This window comes from Salmo trutta, chromosome 12 (assembly GCF_901001165.1).
Source record: "Salmo trutta chromosome 12, fSalTru1.1, whole genome shotgun sequence".
NCBI classification, from domain to species: domain Eukaryota; kingdom Metazoa; phylum Chordata; class Actinopteri; order Salmoniformes; family Salmonidae; genus Salmo; species Salmo trutta.
The window spans coordinates 16674857-16699972 of record NC_042968.1 but is presented as its reverse complement, the minus strand read 5'-3'; the positions used below and the strand labels follow the sequence as shown (position 1 = coordinate 16699972).

General features: G+C 44.2%; 1 protein-coding gene across 2 annotated transcripts; it reads left to right on the top strand.

Annotated features, from left to right (window-relative positions):
* The first annotated feature begins 1125 nt into the window (after positions 1 to 1125).
* LOC115203030 (pyruvate kinase PKM) lies at positions 1126 to 22112 on the top strand. Of its 2 annotated transcripts, none has more exons than XM_029767308.1 (11): positions 1126 to 1184; positions 7991 to 8169; positions 8932 to 9023; positions 13329 to 13460; positions 13919 to 14105; positions 15683 to 15953; positions 16123 to 16273; positions 16403 to 16555; positions 17660 to 17826; positions 19234 to 19415; positions 20919 to 22112. In XM_029767308.1, the coding sequence occupies exons 1-11, from the start codon at positions 1141 to 1143 to the stop codon at positions 21023 to 21025; spliced, it is 1665 nt and encodes a 554-aa protein (XP_029623168.1). In that variant the 5' UTR covers positions 1126 to 1140; the 3' UTR covers positions 21026 to 22112. The 2 variants fall into 2 exon arrangements, with proteins under 2 accessions (XP_029623168.1, XP_029623169.1); XM_029767309.1 differs by lacking the exon at positions 1126 to 1184 and adding an exon at positions 2382 to 2516.
* The last annotated feature ends 3004 nt before the right edge of the window (positions 22113 to 25116 follow it).

Genomic DNA, 25116 nt, shown 5'->3' with positions numbered 1-25116 from the left:
GTCTCGGTGGTTCCGAACTTCTTTCATTTAAGAATGATGGAGGCCACTGTGTTCTTGGGGAACTTCAATGCTGCAGACAATTTTTGGGCACCCTTCCCCAGATCTGTACCTCGACACAATCATGTCTCGGCGCTCTATGGACAATTCCTTCAACCTCATGGCTTGGTTTTTTCTCTGACATGCACTGTCAACTGTGGGACCTTATATACACAGGTGTGTGCTTTTCAAAATCATGTCCAATTAATTTAATTTACCACAGGTGGACTCCAATCAAGTTGTAGAAACATCTCAAGGATAATCAATGGAAACAACATGCACCTGAGCTCAATTTCGAATCTCATAGCAAAGAGTCTGAATACTTATGTAAATAAGGTATTTCTGTTTTTAATTTTTAATACATTTGCAAACATTTCTAAAAACCTGTTTTCGCTTTGTCATCATGGGATATTGTGTGTAGGTTGATGAGGACATTTTTTATTTAATCCAAGGCAGTAACATAACAAAATATGGAAAGAGGGAAAGGGTCTGAATACTTTACGAATGCACTGTACTTCAAGAGCCTATGGTGGGGGAGCATGCCATAATCATTTAATCTACTCAGTTCTACTGCACAGTGCATGACCCTTTCAATAGACATAATTATACAGGACAAGTGTACACACCTTCTCAGAGGATGGCTCTAGCTCCATGCATACAGGGGAGACTTGCCATAGACACAGAATAGATAGTTCTGCAGTGAATACTGCTGTTCTAGGTCTTTAAAAAAATATAATCACTTCAATGAAAAATTATAAAAACTTGAAGATTTTACATTATATGAAAATAAACTATCATCATAGTCAGACAACATATAATCTGACAAATCAAAATATGAATATATCATCACAGCTCTTATCTAATATCTATACATCTATAGGATTTGACTGAGGATTTCACCAGGGTGAGGGTTATCTTACTGTACCTCATGGCTGTGGTGTGTGAGACGATAATGCCCTGTGACAGGTGGGGGCTTTGCCAGTGTGGCCAGGTGATTGGGTTGGAGGGAATGTCCCTCACCTGGGCAGGTGTCCATTGGTCTGAGGGAGCAGAGCAGAGTGCAGGACACAGCCAGAGTCTGGCCGGGGCCAGGGAGAAGCCAACATGGGCAGTGGCAGCAGCTGCAGCAACGTTACCGTTGAGATCAGGTGAGGACTACTGTAGGAGGGGACAGAGAGGGAGGGGTTACATTCCAGGACTGAATGGTGTACATGATGACATGTAGACAATCCCTACAGTTAGAACACTTCCACAGTGACAACAGGTAGGAATTTGCCTCTAACTTGGCTTGATGAGGGTTAGGCAGGACATGTAGTCTCACTCCCATCTGTGATAAGAGCTTGAGTTGAGTAGGAATTCAACAATTCAGATTGAGTGAAAGGGTTTTTGTTTATATAACTACTTTACCAAAAATATATTGCATGATATAAAAGTAAGAGAAAAGGTTAGAGGGAAACTATGAAAGGTTTGTGCTGGGGGAAGGAATATTCAACTGTAGTTTAGCAACAGCAAGCTAAGCCTCAGCTAATCTCTTCTTCATAATGAACACCAGAGGGAGCTGTTGATTATAAATCATCTCATCCTGAACTGTTATACCAAAGATACTGGCTGATTCTTTTATCTGTGGTTATACTGGTGCTGCTGACAGACCCCTCTGAATTCTTTGAATGAAAATGCAAACTGTTAAAGTGACATGTTGTGGAACTGCCTTGCATGATTAGTGGTGGTGGTAACTACAATTATGTAAAATGTCGTCGTCATTATCATCAGATACTATGTGTGTGGGTGAGAGGAGTGGAGACTGGAAAGGGGAGAAGTACTGATTTGTTTGATAGTGAGACACAATCATTTTCTGACATATTTGTTACTTACACAATAATTTAACCTTTCAGTCATGGTGCATGGTGCCCATGAGGCACTGCGGCTTCGAGGATGTACGTGCATCTTTTGGTGTCTTTCCTGGGATTTTCACATCTCCAACAACCATGATGGGCATAAGTATTGACTATACAGTGAGATTGAGCATAGTGTCACTGAAATGCAGGTAACTGAATATAAGACTATGGTACCCATTCCGATGTTCAAGAAATTATACCGCATCCCTGAGTCACATGTCGGCCCCATGATTCAGAGATGCTTCTCAGGTTCCTGATTGGACATCAGCGGTATCGCATCACCGCACTTTCGTTACGTTCCTTTATGTAAACATCCCCATGGTTTATAGTTCCAAGGTGTTTTTTCTTCTTTAAAGAATACATCAGAAATCATACATAAATACATTCTAAATTACGTATGAATTATCGAAACCATATATTTCGATTGAATTCATGATATAATTTGAATAGCGACCTACTTCTTTATCGCGGAAGGATACGTGATGGATCGGACAACAAAAGAGTTCCGGTTGAGTTTGGGAGATCACCTTGAGCAGCTGGGTGTAAGAGAAATACGTCAGTCTAGCAGTTGTTCATCCGAGTAAGGTGAGTCTCGTCACAACATCTATAGCTAGCTAATGACATGATGTACGCTTGTTTTGCAGGACTTCTGTCACCAAATGGCCCTTTTATTCATTTGACGGTCACATATTCTGTGGTGCCAGCTGGTTTCTTTAGTGACATAGTCCAAGCAGTGGATGTACTCCGAAAGAAAACTGTCTAGATAGTAAGAGGTAATAGCAGTGGTCACTTTGAACCTTCTTAAACCGCAAACCATGTGGTGTTGTAGTCATACAAAGAATGGTGTCGTTTGTCAGTGACTAACTCGGTGTGATGCAGCTTTCTCAAGTTAACTATTCATACAGGTGAACTTACTACTTAATGACTATTTTTCTGAGTGGTGTTATTTGTCATGAACTAACACGGTATCAGTCTAAAACATGTATTTTAAAGCGGGGAGAATAGTAAAATACGAGCGTTTGTCTTGTCTCGCGTGGTGGGTGTGGTTGCCTGGTGAACTTGGAATTCCATTGGCCAGTTTCTCTTCGCAATATCTTAAATTCGTGAAACTGTGACGCAGAGATGGAAACGTGCTCTGTGGCGCATTAGTGGATGTATGGTGCTGCCAAAAGATGACTGCGACCATTCTCATGCTACCAACTTATTATTAAAACTACCGGTTAATTAATCAGATATGTGCGGTCCACCCGGCCTCCTGAACAAAACTGTTATTCGCACTGACTTTCAGTGGTCTGGTGTCCTTTTGTTGGGATTAAGTCTCAACAAGCACCTTTACTGCAGTAGTGTGGCCTCACTGACATTTCAAAGTATAGGGCCCTATAAAATCTGCGATACGGAGAACGCAGACAGAGAAACTACTTTCTATATGGCCCTAAATATGTCACAATGGATTGGCTTTGTTGACACTGGGAGGGGAGAATCAGTGCAACCTAGAATCCCTCCACTGTAGTGCCTGTTTATTGACTAGTCATACATCAATACTATAGCTCTTTCTATCAACTAGCCTCCATCAAACCCTGACCTTGGTCAGTTCTTCCATTTCTCCCAGCTCCCAAATCAAATGGTCATGTAGGCCTTCCTTTTTTTTATGGAGCCTGCCTAGACTAACTTGAACAATTAGCAAATTTCACATCAGAAATGTATGCTTAGTCAGTCTCAGAACTAATTTAGGCTTCACATTAAGGTTTAGTGCTCCTAAGTCTGGTTAGGACTATTCCTGAGATGCTCAGCCATTGTTATGTAACAGATTGTTCTGGCCCAGAGCCCTGTGTAGGAGGCAATACAAGCCACCCTGGCCCTATACTTTACACAGTATCAGCCAGGTCACTTGAGGGAGCCGGCTTCTATTTTGGTGTGCTTGGGCATAGTAGCACTTCTCAGTAGGTTAGGAATCTTGTGTTATCAGTGGGGACAGGAGGGGCTGGGCTATACTATGGTATGTCCCAACATAGGGCACTGAAGTATATGTTATAACCTAGGCCTCTCACACCCCTACGAGATGCGCTATCTGGCAGTCTGCATACCCAGAGTGCTGGGGTGGGAGCATGTAAGCTGCAGGCCCCACAGTAAATGTCTAAAATACTCCCACTATGGTGTCACCTTTTAGTCATTTCCTGCTGTAACTTTCCAGAGTGTTATATCATGCAATAGCCCCTAACGGTGCACGGGGAGAATGACTAGGCACCTCTTCCTCTGAAGTTTGTTCTCAATGAGGTGAATAAGGACTCAGAATCCCCAGGTTGAAAACCCCACATATGACTCACTATTTTGCATAGCATACTCCCGGTCTCCTACTCAACTGCTATTGAGAGTTGAGTAAGAACAAATATAGCCATGGCTCCTCTGTGAACTGTCCTTAACCTGATGCAGTGTTTTGGGGTGAAGGCCTACAGTGACTGCATCTGTTTTTCTGCATAGTCCTGCTGCAGCTGGTGTCACTTCCATGCAGTCTGTCATGCATAGTGGTAGCCTTGCCTCCTGCTCTTGGCTATGTCTGGCAATGTGAGACTAGCATAGTACCTACAGGTGCTGCGTAACGCTAGGCTGCAGTGCAACAGAACTTGGATACTTTCTGCTGTGTAATGCAATGCAGCACAGAATGCAACGGTGTCACCTGACCAGTAATGAATGACTACTGCCACCCCATTGCAGCATGATGCAATGCACTAATCCCAGGCTAGCACTTTGTTTTCTACACAGGCTTACCCTGTGTTCATTATTAGAATACACATCCACCATTTTAGAGCCTTAGGGGTGATATGACCTAGTGCTGCCAACATCGTTTACCACAGCACACTGTCTCATGTATATCTGCAGTATCAGGGCACGCAACCTGCTCCATGGATGCAGCAGCCTGGACTGTGTGTGCTGCAGCACATTATCCTCACTGAAGAGAAGAGGATTTATTCCTGAGCTGTGCGTAGGCAGGCAAGTCATTCTACCAGGAGTTCCTGCCTGTCCGGTTAGCTCTGCTGCTGTTCCTGCTGTGTTCTGTGGGGACCGGGGGTCACACAGGCTGGGCATCCTCTGGAGGTCTGTAGCAGCTGCGTTCTTGTACGTCCACAGGAAGAACAGAAAGGTCTACCGGTACGTCACATAGCTGAATGACGAGACTGACTCAATCAATGTAGCGCAGGGGGAGAGCTAGGCTTCTCGAGGTCACCAGTGTAGGATTATAGGCTACGTCAGTGTCATCATGGCTGCTCCTAGGGTGTCATCTTTAAGGCAACCTCTGGCTATGTTGCCAATGCGCAGTGGAGACATCGCAGTGTGTGCAAATTTGTGAGGGAAAGCGAGGGGAAGGGGTGAGGGGGCAGTACGTAGGCATGGAGGATGTAAACGGAAGGGCATGGAGAGCGGGGAAGCATATTCGGTTCCAGTGAGCAGTGCTGTTGGAAGGGTTTGGAGAGGATTGATAGCAGCAGAGCAGCTCTAAAGTTAAACCTAAGTGACCCAGATGCATGTCTATTACTGGTGTGAGTCATTGGCCCCAGGTCAACCCTTACATTACATCTTTGTCACAGGCATAAAGGGTGGCTCAGATTGGCATGGCCTTGGACTGTAGAGCATCTTTTGGTGATCCATCATCAACCTAGCTGTGTGTTAGTAACCAGGTAGGGGGGGTTTCCTGAGGAAGCATAGCTGGGTCATGTCAGGACTCCATCAGAGGCTGTAGTATAGTTCCAAACTAGTCCCTGTTGATATCGTGGGAATAAAACCAGTGACCATATAAACAGCAATTGAAAGTGACACTGTATGCATTTTATGTAGTGTATGGCACTGATTTCAATGTGCAAATGTTGAACTTGATATCGGCAACCTCTTGAGTTTGTTGGCACTTGACATGTCCCCCCCCCATACAAATAAAATCACTGTTAGGCTTTCTGCAAGCTACTATAAACAGTGTGTTCAGGGATAAGAATCTAGGCTTCATTTGAGACGAGACATTGTATGATTTCTGTTCAGCAGCCTCCCTCTGCAGTCTACATTGTGCTCTGTCTGGGCTCCACCCCAGCCCCTGCTGTGTACGCAGTTGGGAGTCTGGAGAGAGCAGGATGTGACCGTGCTCACGTACAACACTGGGCTGCTGCCTTTGAGGCTCTGTGATGTCACTGAGCTGCTACCTATTGGTTTTGCTGCTGTGTGGCAGAGCCCTGTCACGATTCATTTACACACTGAAAGAGATGAGCTGAGTGTAGGTCTGGTTCTAGAGGGTAGCCTGCCCTAAATAGTAGTGGGGTGGGGGTGATCGATACAGTTACATATCAGGATATTATTTTTGACAATGTAGCGTTTGACAATATCGCAATATTATTTTTGTGCTAGTTGGCTGTACCTGTACTGAAACTCCAGTATTTTTCCTTCATAGCCTGTTCTCCATCTCTTTAAATAGGCAGCCAATTTGTTTTCAGAGCTTTTTCCTTCATGACTGAGCACTTGTTTTCTTATGCCTCTCTCGTCCCTCTGCAGCAGGCATATGGTGAGCAATATGTTTGGAACATCAAATCGCAAGAAAATCACAGTATCGACTCGCAATACATATAGAATTGTGATAGGTATTGTGATAATATCCTAAGGTCCCAGGAAATTCCCAGCCCTGCTGAAATGGCCTACTGGCAGAGAGGAGAATCTGTAGCCAAATGAATGAGAATACATTGGCTAATGCAAATGTTAGGCAAACAAATTTAGCCTCGGCTAATTCAAGCTAGATTAGTAATTCTGAGGGGAAATATGTGATAAGATTGTGCTGTGCAGTAAGCAGGGCTACTGAGGAAGATAACATGCTCTCTCTGTCCCTATGCACTCTGCAGATTCTAATCAGTTTTTTTAAGTAGCGTCTTAAAGGTCCGCCAGACTAGTGCAACTGGCATCTGTTCACCACAACAAGTTAGACTAACAGATGTAGCCTATTAGAAAGCTTAGTATTTCCTAGAAGCTCCACCTTGAAGCAATCAGTGAGCGTGTTCTCTGTTCATGTGAGTGTTACTCTATAATTTAGACTGGGTGAAAGTCAACTCTACACTGGTTAGTGTTTAGACTAGTCTAGTTTGGTAACCCTGTCTTGTCTCCAGGGCAGTCCTCCAGGGATCCCCCTTGTCATACATACCTTCTGTCTGTGGTATGTTCTCTATTGCCACATTCCTGGGTTACAACATAACCATGGCAACAGAGCCCCTATCGCAGCTTGTAGAGTTGCATCAGACTCCACACTCTCTCAAAGTAGTTTTTTAGCCTGCCCTAAAGCCATGGAGAATTTGGCCTGAACTACAGTACCTGTAAAAAGAGCTTGTTGGGTTATACTGTCAAGACGGACACTCAAAGGGAAGTGTTTTGACTCTTGAGCAAGATAACTTTATGGTGCTATGAAGTAACCTATTGGGTTTCATGCAGTCCTTCTCAATGTCCCATTGTTTTCAACAGCTCTGTATTGAACCATGTTGAAAGTGACCTGTCCCGGGTTGGAGGAAGTAATGAAGCACTGTGCCAGTCAGGGCTGCGGTTGCCATGGGTGACTCGGGAGAACACAACGTGCAAACAGCTCAATGTGCTTCTCAGTGAAAGAATGCTGTGGAATGTTACTGTAGCCCAGGCTATATTATAGATCAATTGTATTTAGGCCCATGTCTTTATTGTCTATGGTGCAGCATGAGAACCAGCAGGGAAGGGTTTCAATCACACTTCATGTTTTTTCAGATGTAGTCCTCTTTTGAATGGGTTCCTCATTCCAAACAAACTGTTATTTGCACAGATGTCCGTTGATTCAAAGCCACACACTGTGCCTCCAATAAGCTGTTGTGTGCTAATTCCTGAGGCTATTCAGTGTTGTAGACTGGTGGATCTAAAGTTGATGGTTTCATGAACCAGTGTGGTCCTCTGTGTTTAATGTGGCAGTACAATCCATAACCTGATGATGCCCGAGATTGGCGACACTGAATTGAGTGAACCATTAGCACCTTACTGTCTTAGTAGTATGCCCTTCATATCTCCTCCTTTTCCAGGACTTCTTCAAATTCTGCAATCATGCCCGGTTCAAAGTCTCAAGACATGGGCTCTGCCTTCGTCCAGACGCAGCAGCTCGGCGCTGCCATGGCCGACACCTTCCTGGAGCACATGTGCCTGCTGGACATTGACTCTGAGCCCACCACCGCCCGCAACACTGGCATCATCTGCACTATTGGTCAGTGGCTATACACATACTAGGCTAGGACGGTATCCAGATTGTCTTACCTTCATACTGACCTTGTGCCATCTGGGATATTTGGTAATACCAGCACTGAACACAAGGGCTGCTATTTTCAAACTCCACTAAGCCTCTGTAATTTGAAGGTTAGCAATGCTAACGGGTATATGTGAAATGCTAATTAATGCATTGCCAAATGTCTCTGACCTGAACTATTTGGAGGACAGACAGCCATCTAGCTGAAGATGGGATAACTAGCTACTAAATTAGCAAACCAACTGCATAGCATTTAGCACATTAACTTAATAGGTAGAAGATATCTAGATAACAAACATTTAGTTGTGAATTCCATACTGTAACTAGATCACCTGGTGCGTGCTGCACAACAGTGAGTGACTCACAAGGCTATGGTCTTGTTTGCTTGTAAACACCAGTTTCATAATGAGAAAATTATGTAACGGGTGAAATTCTTCATCACAAATTGACTGCATGTATTTACTTAAAGTAGCTACAAATATTTAAATAGTTTCAACAGTATTAAAAAACCATCCCGTGGCTATTTCCAAATACCCCGGTATATGGTATATCGCCACACACAATGGATGCTTGCTTTCAAATGTCTGTAGGCCTATACTATTTTTACATCAAAGACCCTCTACTATAGGATGATGCTGTGAAATACCTACTGTATGACATCACTCTAGTGTGTGTATGTATACTGATGTTTAAACCCGACCTCTAACCCTTATGTCATAACAGGGCCAGTCTCTCGCTCTGTGGACATGCTTAAGGAGATGATCAAGTCTGGGATGAACATCGCTCGCATGAACTTCTCCCATGGATCTCACGAGGTGGGTTCCCAAGCATGTCTAGACACCTAGACTGCTGCAGTGGAGGATGATCAGACTGGATCCAGACCTAAACTGTATATATCTGAATAGTAGTAGTAGTGAGGGGGGGAGTCGATAGTCAAACCAATACATCGTGAAAATAATATCCTGATATGTAATTCTCTATTTTTGCACTAGTTGGCTGAAACTGCACCAAAACATCTATTTTTAATTCCTAGCTTTTCAGCACTTATTTCAATGACTGATCAAAACAGGTTTCTCATTGCGCCCACTTGCCCCTCTGCAGCAGACATATGGTGAGCAATATGTTTGAAACATTGAATTGCAATAAAATCACAGTATCGAATCGTGATACATATCGTATCGGCACCAAAGTATTGTTATCATATCGCGATGCCCTGGCAATTCCCAGCCCTACTGAGTAGCACAAACCCACACAGGCTGTTTTGTTGAGGTTTAGGTCAAGTTTAGCTGCACCAAGGTTACTGTTTTTAAAACAATAAATCAATACATGGGGGGGACGACTGTGTGCGTGTGATAGATCTATCTATCTCACACACGACAATTGGGTTAGGGGGTACAATATCAGATTACACAAGGACCTTAAGGGACATGCATACACTTAGAATTCTAACAGAATTCTAAGTGTATGCATGAATTCTAACTCTACTTTTTTGTTAGTAGAGTATTTAATTTTCTTAAAATATAGTTCTATATCTTTTTGTAAGAATGTTGTGTATGTAAATTTACATTTTGAATATGACATTTGGCCAAAAGAATAATGAAATTAATGACATATTGTTTCAACTTATTTCTATTGTAGGTAAATAATCCATGTAATACATCTCTCCATAATAGTGTAAAATCTTCATGTGTTCAATTATAAATCTGATATCTTACCACAGATTCCTTACATGGATACAATGCCAAAAAAGATGCAACACTGTTTTGGGTGGTTAATTCAAATTGTACCTTTTTGTAATGGTGTTTTTCTGCAACTTCTTCATATAGTGGTTGGCAGGATAATGTTTAGAAAGGAGCTTCCTTAATTGTAGGTGTGTATGTGTTTCATAGTTTTGATGTCTTCACTATTATTCTACCTGGTAGAAAATAGTAAAAATAAAGAAACCCTTGAGTAGGTGTCAAATTGCATGGTACTGTGTGTACATGAGACCTTTCTCACTTACAAATAAGTATTAATAACCACGTAGAACAATAACAGTGTAAAGTAAGTCAGAGCAGATCTGTATGCATAAAAAAATAAATCCAACTTTCAGTTCTTTGTGTTTGTGAACAAAATAGGCTGCCATCTGGTCATACAAGGAAAAAAAACTTAAATGATTGCGGTACCTGAGTAGTCTGGAAAATTTTCACCCAATGCTTGTTAGGTAGTCATTACAAGGAAAATGAGAATACCATGGCCGAAACCATCAATTTGTTCCTGCAGGTGAGGTTCTAGGGAGGAATATGGATTTCCAAACTGATGAAGCTTCGTCTTCTGACGTAGGCAGGATTTCACTCCTTTTGTGCTTTCTTGATTGTTGGCCATAACTTGTTCCTCGTTTCTATGTCATCCAGGCTGAGATGCTTGGCGACATGCAGACATGTTCTTCCTAGCAGCTTTCCAGACAGCATCCCTGTAGAATCTGGCAGTGAAGAGGAGGATGATTTGGCCTTGAATCGTTTTGCTGTTGCTTCTTGCCGACAGTATCACCGACTTTGTCCTTCTCTGCAGGTGTAACTTCTTGGCAGATACGGATAGCGTCGCGCATCCTCATTCTCCACCTCGGGCATGACGTAGTCTCAGGATCCATCTTGTGTATTGCTGCAGATCAGTGACATTTATGGTAGACATTATTCTTTTCCACACTCTTCAACTGTAGCCACTCATTTTCACATCCTTGATTTTACCACATGCAAACTCCAGCCTTCGATTACCATGGTGTTTGCACCTACCATTTTCTCAATGGCGTCAGACCTGGAGTTGATGAGTAAGGAGAGGGTAGCCAAGCTGTCAATCCCTGTTGGGTTTTTTGGAGGGTGGAGGTTTGCACGGAGTAACCGGTTAAAGAGGGGAACTCGTTATCTTCAACAGACTTTGAAAGCGTGAGATTATCCATAGGGCAAGCATAGTTATGGCAGTTGTCTAAGAACGTTCCTCTTTTGTTTAGCAATAGAACGACTAGCTTTTTGTTTTGGTATCGCATGGACATGAATGGTGCGCAGCTCGCTAAAACGTCTGTTCAAGCTGCCATCTTGACCGCCTCCTTGCTCCAATGTCATCATAGTCTCTCAGACATGCTGCTTTGCAAAGTATCAGCTACCTTCAGAAGATCTCTAAATTCTTAATCTGTGCCTTCCTCTTGTAGCTTTATCACACCACCCAGGGTGCAGGCCTGGAGCAACCGGTTGCGTCACTCATCACACTGTCACCTGCTTCAATTCCCTGTTCAGTAGAGGTCACTTACCAGGCCTCTGTCTTAACCTGCTACTCTCAGGCAGGGGGCCTGAGCCGCTCACCTTGTCATCTTGTCTGTCTACTGGCTGTGCTGTCATGGAGGCTTATCAAAATGTTAGGAAGGCCACTTCCACATCTTTTATTTATTACATTTCTTCTTTCTGAAACTAGACCTGGCTTCGTCTGACTAGCTGCTCTAAGGCATATGCTGGAATGTAGCTATCTTGGTGTAATTTGGCACTGCACTATTGGCTCCCCTTGATGCCAAGGCTGTTTGTGGTGATACAGTAACAGCAGTGCAGTATAACTGGGAAGGAGAGAATGGAAATGAAGCCCTGTGTGATTACCTACCAATTAAGTGCTTAGGTAAAGCTCAGGTTACGTTACCCAGATGGGGAGAAGCACCATGAGCCATCTGGGGCAGCTGTCTCCAAGGGCAATGCTAGCACTGCCACTCAAGACCATTAGTGTAGTTGTAATGTACATGTGGACAGGCAGGTTGTAGTAGCATATTTAACTCTTTGTAAACCGTGTTCTCTTGAGTATGACCTGGACATTTACTGTCTGTGAATAAGGTTTCATGTTAACCACACGTGTTTACAACTAAAGGATATTGCGCTGTGGGAGCCTAATCTGAATAGGGACTAGGCATGAATAAGGGGTTGACATTAAGATCTCATGGGTACTTGCCCATCTGGCAGGTTGGGAGCAGTTTTCACATGCCTGAAGATTATGGTTACTTGTCCAATGTATTTGGTTTTACATTTGCACATGCCGTAAATTGAATTGTCTTTCACTCCAACATTGGGTATGAAATTAACTTTTTGGCAAATATTTTATTTATTTTACCTTTATTTAATTAGACAAGTCAGTTAAGAACAAAGTCTTATTTTCAATGATGGCCTAGGAACAGTGGGGCAGAAGGTCAGCTCGGGGATACAACCTTTCGGTTACTAGTCCAACGCTCTAACCACTAGGCTACGCTGCCGCCCCATAGTGTCTGGTGAATTAAAGTCCTGCTGAATATAAACAAATTTTAAATCGCAGAACTCAAACTTGCTTTTCTCTTTAACTTGCTGAGAAGAGGTATTAATGATGTGGATTATTTATCACCTCAACTTTCTATAGTAGTCAAGTGTTATTTTTGGCAAACTATACCTTCAATGATGAGGGTTGTGAGGGAGTTGCTTTTTCCACAAGCCTTTTTGTCATGGCAAATTTAATGAAACTATAGACCCACTTCCTAGCTAGCACACTAGGCAGCAAAGTCAAATGAATATTCTGTCTAAACTGAAACATTTGAATTGTGAGGTGATTTCCTAAGTGGAGGACTGCAAGCGCCACTTGATCCGTGACTCGCGCTACTGACATGGGTGCATCTTTCTCATTGGGAGTTGAGACATGCAGTTAACAGCATTAGAGCTTAAATTCACCAGATTTGGTGGGTGTTAAGTGGTTTTCCTTGTTTGATTTGTGAGCTTAAACTTTGTGGGCAGGCATTTCTTAATTTTTATTTTAAAAGACTATAGAGGGTAGCTAGATGTTTGACCTACAGTTGTCTAGACCACATCCTTGATTGCAGTCATATTTCTCACGTTTATGCCCCGATACAGTATGTTGTCAGCTGATTATGCTCAGTTGTGACTCATTACACCTACATTAGGTTTCCACCCTCCATGAGTTTTCCCTGGGCCATCTCACGTCGTCACTGAAATAAAATGTCAATGTCTGGCTGATGCGTTGTTGCTTTAGTGTTTGTTAAAAGCCTGTTCAAAAAATTATTTCCTTTTTTATTTTATTTTTTTTTATAGAAAATGATTTTTTAAATTCTATTCTCTGTTCCTCAGTACCACGGTGAGACCTTTAAGAATGTGCGTGAGGCCTGTGAGAGCTTTGAGGCCGGCAGCATCCACTACCGCCCCGTGGCCATCGCTCTGGACACCAAGGGACCTGAGATCAGGACTGGACTTATCAAGGGAGTGAGTAGAACCAATCAACTTCCATGTTCCCAGCACACCAACTGATTAGAGGCCCTATCCAATGTTTACTACACATTTTGTTGTACAAAATATTGAGTACAGATGTGGGATCTTAATTTGAGCCAGTTTGCTACAGCAGGAAAATGATACTGCAGCAACGGGAAATTAGGATTATAGTTAATAGACATTTTTGTAGGTGTTGATCCTTTTTTTTTTTAAGACCAAATCAAGCCTGAAATTTCTGTGGAATTGCAAATTTCATAAGCTGCCTTCAACCTCAAATATACAACAAAGTTTACATTTCCTACATATTTTGGACTACTTCATGCTTGAGATTGGTATGGTGAAAGATTTTTCTTGACCAATTTCAAACTCCTTTTACTTCATTGAGTGGTTGAACACCCATAGTCGTGGTTCCTATTGAGACTCATCCATGGTCCTTTCTGTGTGCGTGTCAGAGTGGCACATCTGAGGTGGAGCTGAAGAAGGGCAACATGATCAAGTTGACCCTGGATGATGCCTATCAGGACAACTGTGATGAAGACAATCTGTGGCTGGACTACAAGAACATCACCAGGGTGGTGGAGCAGGGCAGCAAGATCTACATCGACGATGGACTCGTGTCCCTCCAGGTCAAGGAGATCGGTGAGTTCATGTCTGGCTCCCACTTAACCTCTCTGGGCTATGTGGGACGGTAGCGTCCCACTCGCCAACAGCCAGTGAAATAGCAGAGCACCAAATTCAAAACAATAAATCTCATAATTCAAATTTCTCACAAATACAAGTATTATACGCCATTTTAAAGATAATCTTCTCATTAATCCAACCACAGTGTCCGATTTCAAAAAGGCATTACAGCGAAAGCATAGCATTAGATTGTTAGGACAGCACCTAGACAAGAAAAACCACACAGCCATTTTCCAAGCAAGGAGAGGCGTCAACCTGAAATGCAGCTAAAATTAATCACTAACCTGGCACTCATAGGACTTCATGTTACACAATGCATGTATGTTTTGCTCGATAAAGTTCATATTTGTATCCAAAAACCCCATTTTACATGTGTAATGTTCATAAATGTTTTGCCTCCAAATCTTCCGGTGAATGAGCACATCAATTTACAGAAATACTCATCATAAACGTTGATAAAATATACAACTGTTATGCATAGAATTAAAGATGCACTTCTCCTTAATGCAACCGCTGTGTCATATTTCAAAAAAGCTTTACGGCGAAAGCACACTTTGCAATAATCTGAGTACAGCGCTCAGACACCAAAACAAGCCATACAGATACCCGCCATGTTGTGGAGTCAACAAAAGTCAGAAATGGTATTATAAATATTCCTTTGATCTTCATCAGAATGCACTCCCAGGAATCCCAGTTCCACAAATGTTTGTTTTGTTCGATAAAGTTGATCTTTATGTCCAAATACCTCCATTTTGTTCGCGCGTTAGGTTCACTATTCCAAATGCAGAAGGCACACACAAGTCCAGACAAAGTCAAAAAGTTCTATTACAGTTTGTAGAAACATGTCAAACGATGTGTAGAATCAATCTTTAGGATGTTTTTATTGTAAATCTTCAAATATTCCAACCGGACAATTCCTTTGTCTTCATAAAGGAAGGAGAACTGAGCTCGTGCTCATGGCCGTGCGCGCAACTAAAATAATGGCCGACTGCCAGACACCTGACTAAAACAGCTCTTATTCTCTCCCCATTCACAGAAGTCTGAAACAATGTTCTAGACTGTTCACATCTAGTCGAAGCCTTAGGAAGTGCAATATGACCCCATAGACACTGTATATTGGATAGGCAATCACTTCAACTACAAACCTCAGATTTCCCACTTCCTAGTTGGATTTTTCTCAGGTTTTTGCCTGCCATATGAGTTCTGTTATACTCGCAGACATCATTCAAACAGTTTTAGAAACTTCAGTGTTTTCTATCCAAATCGACTAATTATATGCATATTCTAGCTTTTGGGCCTGAGTAGCAGGCAGTTTACTCTGGGCATGCTTTTCATCCGGATGTGAAAATACTGCCCCTACCCCAAAAGTTAAGAAGCGCTGAATAGACTAGAGAGAATTCCTTTGAGGATCTATGAGCCCTAGAATCCCCTCACTTACTGAACTTTTGGGTGGTTAGAGGATGGCCAGATGGAGCTTCCTATTCTTTATAGCCTGGAGATGTTAACGGTGTCGCCTCTTCAATTTGTGTCCACAGGTGAGGACTACCTGATGTGTGAGATTGAGAATGGAGGGACCCTGGGCAGTAAGAAGGGTGTGAACCTGCCTGGTGCTGCTGTGGACCTGCCTGCCGTCTCTGACAAGGACATCGCTGACCTGACCTTCGGCGTGGAGCAAGGAGTGGACATGGTGTTTGCCTCTTTCATCCGTAAAGCAGCCGATGTGCACGCTGTCAGGAAGGTGCTGGGAGAGAAGGGCAAGAACATCAAGATCATCAGCAAGCTGGAGAATCACGAGGGAGTGCGCAGGTCTGTGTGATTGCATTAAATGCACAGAAATACAAGCTGATTTTTGATCCTTGGCTAGTAGAAATTGTGCTCGACTGGCCTGCAGTATGTCTTATCATAGTTTGTAAACACGATAGGAATGTTAAATACGAATAGTACGTCTGAATCTGATTTCCCGTCCCCTGTACAGGTTTGACGAAATCATGGAAGCCAGTGATGGCATCATGGTTGCCCGTGGAGACCTGGGAATTGAGATCCCCACGGAGAAGGTGTTCCTGGCCCAGAAGATGATGATTGGCCGCTGCAACAGAGCCGGCAAGCCAATCACCTGCGCCACACAGGTCAGTTTACTTGTGACACCTTTTTTGTATTTTTTTTATTTTTAAACGGGAGACATTTCTATTTCCACAGGGATGCCACAGTTTGTTGTGATGTTAGTAACCTGACATTGTGAACTGTCCTTCCCACAGATGTTAGAGAGCATGATCAAGAAGCCCAGGCCCACCCGCGCTGAGGGCAGTGACGTGGCCAATGCCGTGCTGGATGGAGCTGACTGCATCATGCTGAGTGGAGAGACCGCCAAGGGAGACTACCCCCTGGAGGCTGTCCGCACACAGCACATGGTGAGACAGTGCCCCCTACAGTTAGCCTCCAGTACTGTCCTTCAGTCTGGGTGCCATCAGCCCCGGACTACCACTGGACCTGACCTACACTGTATAGACCTATCAACAGCAGGGTCAGGGCTACTGGAAGTCATGTTGCTGATGAAGTCACTCATTTCCACTTACACATTTATCATGTTTTATGTCTTATGTGATGTTTGTCAGCAAAAGCAATCTGGATTCAGCCGGTATTATATTGAGTCGTAATGATCCATAGAATGGTTGCTCACTAGGTTTTAATAGTACAGCGTGTTGGACATGGGTGGAGAATCTGGCTGACGCTGCCCTCATTTTCTTCTACTCAGGCCTTTAACAGCTGACTCTAGTTCAGCTGCTGCACTCCTCTCTGGATGCAGGCAGGAGTGACTCAGCAGTCCTTGAGCAGCTGCCTAGGAGTTCACTGCAGCACCATGTCCTTCACACTCTTAAACATTTTTTTGCCTCTAAGAATGCATTGAGAGTGAGCTGAAAGCACTGTCCTACTCAAGGACTGACATTAGGCTCAGAATAACTCTGCCTCTTCTTAACAGCTTCTCTTTTACGGTCTTCGAATGTTTTCCCTCTTAGTTTTTTTTATTGGACTTTGAAAGTTTTGTTTAATTTCCTGTTGTACTCTCTTGACATGTGCGACGCATGCATGTTATAACACCAGTTGACTATAGTCATCTGCCCATCTCATAAAACCTCTAAACAGCTAACTAGTTTGAATGAATGAGCAGTCAGTTTGGGTGGTATGTAGTATTGGAATGTAAATCTTACCATAGAATCATAAAAGCAGTTTAGTATTTTATAATGTTGTGATGTGTTGCGGTGTTAGATGCCATAGCTAAATGGACTAGCGGCGGTGGCCCATTTGGATGTGTTTTTAACATGTATGTTTTGTTCTTGTCTCACTAAACTGCACTCTGACTAAACCTACATTTCTCTCCTTTCCCTCTGCCTACCTCTCTCCATCGCCTATTCCTTTCAACCTTAACTACCTACCTTCCATCTCATCTCCTCCTATCACTCTTTCCTTATATCTGTCTGGTGTTCTTCCTGTCTGCTACATCTTGCCTGTGCCAGATCGCTCGCGAGGCAGAAGCAGCCATGTTCCATCGGCAGGTGTTCGAGGACCTGCGGCGCGCCGCACCGCACTCCACCGACCCGGCTGAGGCTATCGCCATCGGCGCCGTGGAGGCCTCCTTTAAGATCTTGTCCTCTGCGTTCATTGTGCTCACTAACTCTGGAAGGTAGGCAGGTGGCTGTAGCACGGCTGTTTGGGAGGGGGACTCAGGAGGTTTGTGAGAAGCCAGAGTAGGGAGAGACAGGGACTGAATGAAAGGGCATGGCACGCGTTTACAGGTCTTTACGGTCACAACAAACTGGAGACCACTGAAAGTTGACTCATTATAATGGTTTATATATCTGGTAGTGCCTCTGATCGACAGCCAATGTTTTAGTCGTTACATCTAATTAACTCCGTAAATGAACTGGACCAGGACTGGATAAGCATTTGCCATGCCTCGGGTGTAAGGCGCGCCTCGTGGTGGTGTGACTGAGTGTAACCCTCGTGCCCCGGGCCCACCCTCACATTCAGATTGCTCGGGAGGCTGAGGCAGCTACCTTTCAGACAGCTGTTTGAGGAGCTGCGACGCACCACCCACCTGACCCGGGACCCCTCTGAGGCCGTGGCCTGTGGCGCAGTGGAGTCCTCATTCAAGTGCTGCTCTAGCGCCCTCGTTGTACTCACAAAGACAGGGAGGAGAGGGACGGGCAGGGAGGAGAGGGACGGGCAGGGAGGAGAGGGACGGGCAGGGAGGAGAGGGACGGGCAGGGAGGGGGGGGACGGGCAGGGAGGAGAGGGACGGGCAGGGAGGAGAGGGACATGCAACACTGACCCTTAACATCCTATTCCCCTACTTTAGATTAGTGGGCAACGGTTGCATTGTCCCAGATAGACGTCACATGGGTAGAGACAGTAATGTGAGCAGGGTGGGGGAGTGTTATGGGTTGGAGTGAACTGGGTTGTTCTAACAGGCCACTCCGTAGAGACAGATCTGTAGATAATAAATACAAGTAGAACACTTTATTTATGAGGAGTCCTCAACATTATTGGGAACACCAGCCTTGGTAGAGCCATACACTTTGTCAGGGTAGAAGGTTCTGCAGTTGTATTGACAAAACACTGCAGTAGTTATTGAGTTGTGTTCACTCTCACAGCCGCTGACCCTTTTTGACTGCTCAACCTTGACATTTTCCTAACTATTTTTAACTCTCATTGTGATGACTTTGTTTGACCAATCTAGAGTGACTGTCTTTGTAACCCCCAACAGAACCAACAGGATGAATTGTTAATTTTGACTGTGGCTTGTTTAATGTTCACAATGAGACAAATCCTTAGACTTAGTGTAGCCATACGCTTTCATGTCTCCCATTGACATCATGGATATTTATTTTACTATAGTAGGTCCTCCACTAATCAAATCATTAGTTTCCTAATATTTCAGAAATACATTTTAATAAGTTTCAAATCTACCCCGTTTCTAGATTTTATGTAGGCTTTGTTCAAGCCATATTGCCAGTATCTGAAATGGGAATGGCAGTAGGCCTTGGGTGTGTCCTTGACTGAAGGAGTCAGCTGTGTTGTCTGTGTGCAGGTCAGCCCACCTGATCTCCAGGTACAGGCCCCGCGCCCCCATCATTGCTGTGACCCGTAACGGCCAGACCGCCCGCCAGGCCCACCTGTATCGCGGGATCTTCCCCGTCTTCTACAACAAGCCTGCCCACGACGTCTGGGCCGAGGACGTCGACCTCAGGGTCAACTTTGCCATGGAAATGGGTGAGAGTCTGCAGCCATTAAATCTCTTTTCATGAGCTGTAAGATCAACTGGATATCTATGGTATTTAGTGTTCACCAGAAGAGAAGCTCGGTCAGTCCGTTAGCTTCCAAACGGTCTAAATCATCGGTCTCCAACCTTTTGTAGCATGAGAGCTACTTAAAAAAAGCAAAGTCTAGGTTACAAATAGGCACACTAATCCTCTCTCCTGCAACTCTTCTGTGTCATTAGTGTACAAGAGAAAATATTGCACTGTTTTCTGTCAATATACCTGGTAAAATAATTAAGCAATAAGGCCCGAGGAGGTGTGGTATATGGTCAATATACCACGGCTAAGGGCTGTTCTTATGCACGACGGAGTTCCTGGACACAGCCTTTAGCTGTGATATATTGGCCATTTATCACAAACCCTTGATGCCTTGCTATTATAAACTGGTTTCCAATGTAAATAAAAGTTTTGTCATACCTGTGGTATACGGCTGTCAGCCAATCAGCATTCAGGGCTTGAACCACCTAGTTGGTTAATAAACCACTCTAATATACCACTCCTATAAAATATTTTTAGTTTCTTCTCCCAAATTCTGTTTTATATTAAATTCCTTGGTTTTTAGATTGTTTTTTCACTGCATGCATTTGAGTCGACTCTGACAGACCCAGCTCAGAAGCCCAGCTCATGAGCTCCATTAGCAGCATCAAGTAATTTACAATGGAAAATGAATGAATGTGTGTGCAACAAATGTTAGTGTCGTATCACACCGCATCAATTCGTTCCTCGAATCTCTCAGAAGTAGTTTGAAACTAAACGTATCGGAGCCCGTGTATCTAGATGTATATTGAATTGTCTTGAAAGGGAAAGATGCACACCGATACAAACTTTCCTTGCTAGCTTACAGCTTAACTTAAATTCACTACCCTAGAACTTTGATCATATGCAAAATATGCCTTTTTCCAAAGCCGCTTGTCACCAAACATTCACTGGGTTAATCATCTTTCCCTCGCCGAACTAACTGCATGTGCCTCATGAATGACGGTCTTAGAAACAGCTTGCACTTTTTAAAAGGAGGTTGCTGTTACTTTGCAAATGTTGATCAGTACAATAAAGTCCCAAATGGAAGCTGTCACCTGTAGCCCCAGGAGACAAACTGAAATCGGCCAAAAGAAGCTCAACTCAAAGCATCCAGCGAGTAGGCCTAGGCTCCATCTTGATTTACAATAGATTTACTATTCAAATAAATGATTACCTTGATGTAGTTGGATTGTTTTTACCAAAGTCAAATTGATTGTATAATTGATTAATGCATACATGGCTGTCTCAGAAAAAAATGACATTTTTAAACATTCCAAATGTAATATTGAACTCAATCTGCCCAAAGATTTGTCAGGTCAGTGTAGTAGCCTAGTTTCTGTCTCCAAGTGCCATTCTTTGACTTTGGATAATCTCTTATTTCTTGCTGTGGTATCGCCGGTGCTAGACCTGGTATTGACAACTGCTCTTTGTTTTCCAGGAAAGGAGCGAGGGTTCTTCAAGGAGGGAGATGTGGTGATCGTCCTGACCGGTTGGCGCCCAGGCTCTGGATACACTAACACCATGCGTGTGGTCGTGGTTCCTTGAATTATGACTACCCCCCCTTTCCCCTTCTCACCCCTCCACTGTCTTCCCCTTGTCCCTCTGCTCACCACCCCCTGTCCCAACACCAGGGCTGACTTGTATATCCCACAACAGTTTAGACTCACTGAAACAAACACCTGGTGGTGACTTGACCAATAGGAAATCTCCTCCCCACTACAATCCACTCCTCTCCAGGGTTCCCCTCATGTAGGTGTGTTCTGTTCTCCCCCTGTACCCCAATCTCCAGGGTATCTGTATGCCCACCAGAAACGGCTTTATTTATTCACACAAACAAAACCATGTATGACTCTTACATTCAAACCAGACTGAAAGGCTAGGTTGCAGAGCTATCGATCTGCGCGTTCCGGGCGCTTCTGTTTTGAGGGAGACAGGGCACACCTTAAGAGAGCCTGCTGTACTGTAACTTGTAAACAAAACACACCCATTCCTATAACGCGAACAAAATGGTGGCGACGCGAACAGCTTTTCTTTATGACCCTGTCACAGTTAAACTCTTCTCCCAAACATAGCTCCTTGTAGTGCTGTCTGTATTTACACTGTGCTTTGTATACTTGCTTTCTTTACACTCCCAATCTGCTGTAGACAATGATACTTTTGTGAAAGGTGAATTTTTAGATTCTGGGCATCCAATACTACGTATATTTTGTCTAACATAGAGAAATCCTATAATGTATTGGGTGTCCATGTTAGTTTGACTACAGTTACTTTTTGTTTTGAGCCCTCATATTTATTTGTATTTTGGTCATAACTAAGTTGGCACTTAACAACCATTATGTAAGCTGCTACATGGTTCTCTCAAATGAATGTATGAATTCAGTACTTTGAGGGTCTTTGAGGGCACTGGGGGGTGGATAAAGGGATGAGTTGGACCTGCCCCCCCCTCCCCCAAACCTCTTCATTCCTCCTGCACTTGCTCTCTTGCTCATGTCGGTGATCTAGTGTGTATGTGTCTAAATGTCCAACTGCTTCTTTGATTATGATGGTAGGGTGTAAGGTCTATCATGATGCTAAATGGTGTAATGAGTTGTCCTTCATGACTGGATTTCAATCATTAAAAGAGATGAGCACCTGTCTTGTTCCTGTCATGTTATTACGGTAGTCTTACGAGGATAGCTGGGTTTTAAGGTCAGACAACCTTTTGTGTACATGCCATCTCAGACCGGCTTGCCCCTTCTGCTGTGTTGGAGCGACTCACCACTGACGAACTGTTAACACTACAGTACATAGAATTTACACTCCAGATGTGCCTCAGTTTATTTGCTTAATGTGGTCTTAATACTTCAAGGACTCCACGATATCAAGAAATTGGGGAAAGTAAATGAGTGTACTTGGAGCCAATTGATGCCAATTTCAGTAAACAAAGTGTAAGAAAGCGGTTGTTGGTCACTGGCAGTCCTGGCTGTAAACCACCCCCACCTGCCTGTGCCTCATCCATCACCTCAGCCAGGAGCAGAGAGTCTGCCTGGGATATCCTGGGGCTCTCCTTCAGGCCTACAGGACACACGAGAATCGCCAGAGATTGCGTCTGACCGACTACGTCATTCTAACGCGTTGCCATGCACCATCAGTGCAGATGTCTTCTGATGTTCCGCTATCTATGCAGAGCTTACAACTGTTCTCTGAGGAACACCCATCAAAATGTTATGGTCACATGCACCGAAAACAACCGGTGTAGACTTTTTGTTGTTGAGCAATGCAAAAAATATTTGCTAAATGAAAATAAACTCAAGGTGTTGGGTCTTATTTCAGCTTATGAAACCAAGAAAAATGTCTATACACACAAAAAGCTTATTTCTCTCATGCACATTTGTTTGCATTTCTCCTGTGCCTAGATAATCCATCCACCTGACAGGTGTGGCATATCAATAAACTGATTAAATGGCATGATCTTTACACAGATGCAACTTGTGCTGGGGACAAAGGGCCACTTAAATGTGCTGTACGCAGTATCCTCTAGCACCTTACAGTTGGAGGCCAAGCAGTTGCCATACCAAGCGGTGATACAGCCAGTTAAGATGCTCTTAATGGTGGATCTGAGGGCCCATGCCAAATCTTTTCAGCCTTCTGAGGGTGAAGAGGTGTTGTGCCCTGTTCACGATTGTTGGTGTGTTTGGACACAGAGGAACTTGAAGCTCTCATCCCGCTCCACTAGAGCCCCATCGATGTGAATGGGGGTGTGTCCGTCCCACCGTTTCCTGTAGTCCAAGATAAGCTCCTTTGTCTTGCCCACGTTGAGGGAAAGGTTGTTGTCCTGGCACCACACTGCTCATTGTCGTCAGGGATTAGGCCTACCACCGGCAAACTTAATGATGGGGTTGTGCGCGGCCACGCAGTCGTGGGTGAACAGGGAATATAGGATGGGACAGTGTGGTGGATGTGTTGTTGCCTACCCTCACCACCTGGGGGAAGTCCAGCATCCAGTTGCAGAGGGAGGTGTATAGTCCCAAGCTCCTTAGCTTGGGGATAAACTTAGATGGCACTATGGTGTTGAACTCTGCGCTGTAGTCAATGATCAGCATTCTCACGTAAGTGTTCCTTTTGTCCAGGTGGGGAAGGGCAGTGTGGAGTGCAATAGAGATTGCGCCATCTATGGATCTGTTGGGGTGGTATGCAAATCATCTCACAAATATTCTCTCTCCACACAAATATATACTTGTATTATTTCATGAAAAGGCCCGTTGTTGAATTTCCAGTGATTTGTTTTGTCTGTGGAGTAGTCTCAGGAAACATTACAGAAGTCTTGAGCAAGCTGACTGGAAACATGACCGAATACAAACAGTGTAGCTATTCCCTCCGCAAGGCAATCAAACAAGCTAAGCGTCAGTACAGAGACAAAGTGGAGTCACAATTCAACGTCTCAGACACGAGAGGTATGTGGCAGGGTCTACAGTCAATCACGGACTACAAAAGGAAAACCAGCCCCGTCGCGGATCACGATGCCTTGCTCCCAGACAGACTGAACAACTTTTCTGCTCGCTTTGAGGACAATACAGTGCCACTGACACGGCCTGCTACCAAAACCTGCGGGATCTCCTTCACTGTAGCCAACGGGAGTGAAACATTTAAACGTGTTAACCCTCGCAAGGCTGCAGGCCCAGACGGCATCCCTGGCCGCGTCCTCAGAGCATGCGCAGATCAGCTGGCTGGTGTGTTTACAGACATATTCAATCAATCCTTATCCCAGTCTGCTGTCCCCACATGCTTCAAGAGGGCCACCATTGTTCCTGTTCCCAAGAAAGCTAACTGAGCTAAATGGCTACCGCCCAGTAGCACTCACTTCCGTCATCATGAAGTGCTTTGAGAGACTAGTCAAGGACCATATCACCTCCACCCTACCTGATACCCTAGACCCACTCCAATTTGCTTACCGCCACAATAGGTCCACAGACGACGCAATCGCCATCGCACTGCACACTGCCCAAACCCATCTGGACAAGAGGAATACCTATGTAAGAATGCTGTTCATCGATTACAGCTCAGCATTTAACACCATAGTACCCTCCAAACTCGTCATTAAGCTCGAGACCCTGGGTCTCGACTCCGCCCTGTGCAACTGGGTCCTGGACTTCCTGACGGGCCACCCCCAGGTGGTGAGGGTAGGTAACAGCATCTCCACCCCACTGATCCTCAACACTGGGTCCCCACAATGGTGCGTTCTCAGCCCTCTCCTGTACTCCCTGTTCACCCATAACTGCGTGGCCACTCACACCTCCAACTCAATCATCAAGTTTGCAGACGACCCCAGAGTGGTAGGTTTGATTACCAACAACGACGAGACGGCCTACAGGGAGGAGGTGAGGGCCCTTGGAGTGTGGTGTCAGGAAAATAACCTCACACTCAATGTCAACAAAACAAAGGAGATGGTCGTGGACTTCAGGAAACAGCAGAGGGAGCAGCCCCCTATCTACATTGACGGGACAGTAGTGGAGAGGGTGGAGAGTTTTAAGTTCCTCGGCGTACACATCACGGACAAACTGAAATGGTTCACCCACACAGACAGCGTGGTGAAGAAGGCGCAGCAGTGCCTCTTCAACCTCAGGAGGCTGAAGAAATTCGGATTGTCACCAAAAACA

What these genes read in the sequence shown, in the direction of transcription:
- LOC115203030 (XM_029767308.1), top strand. Translation starts at nt 1,141, where the DNA reads ATGGGCAGTGGCAGCAGCTGCAGCAACGTTACCGTTGAGATCAG. An exon ending in AATCACGAGGGAGTGCGCAG is followed by an intron (nt 15,954 to 16,122) that starts GTCTGTGTGATT and finishes TCCCCTGTACAG; the next exon opens with GTTTGACGAAATCATGGAAG. An exon ending in GTGCTCACTAACTCTGGAAG is followed by an intron (nt 17,827 to 19,233) that starts GTAGGCAGGTGG and finishes GTCTGTGTGCAG; the next exon opens with GTCAGCCCACCTGATCTCCA.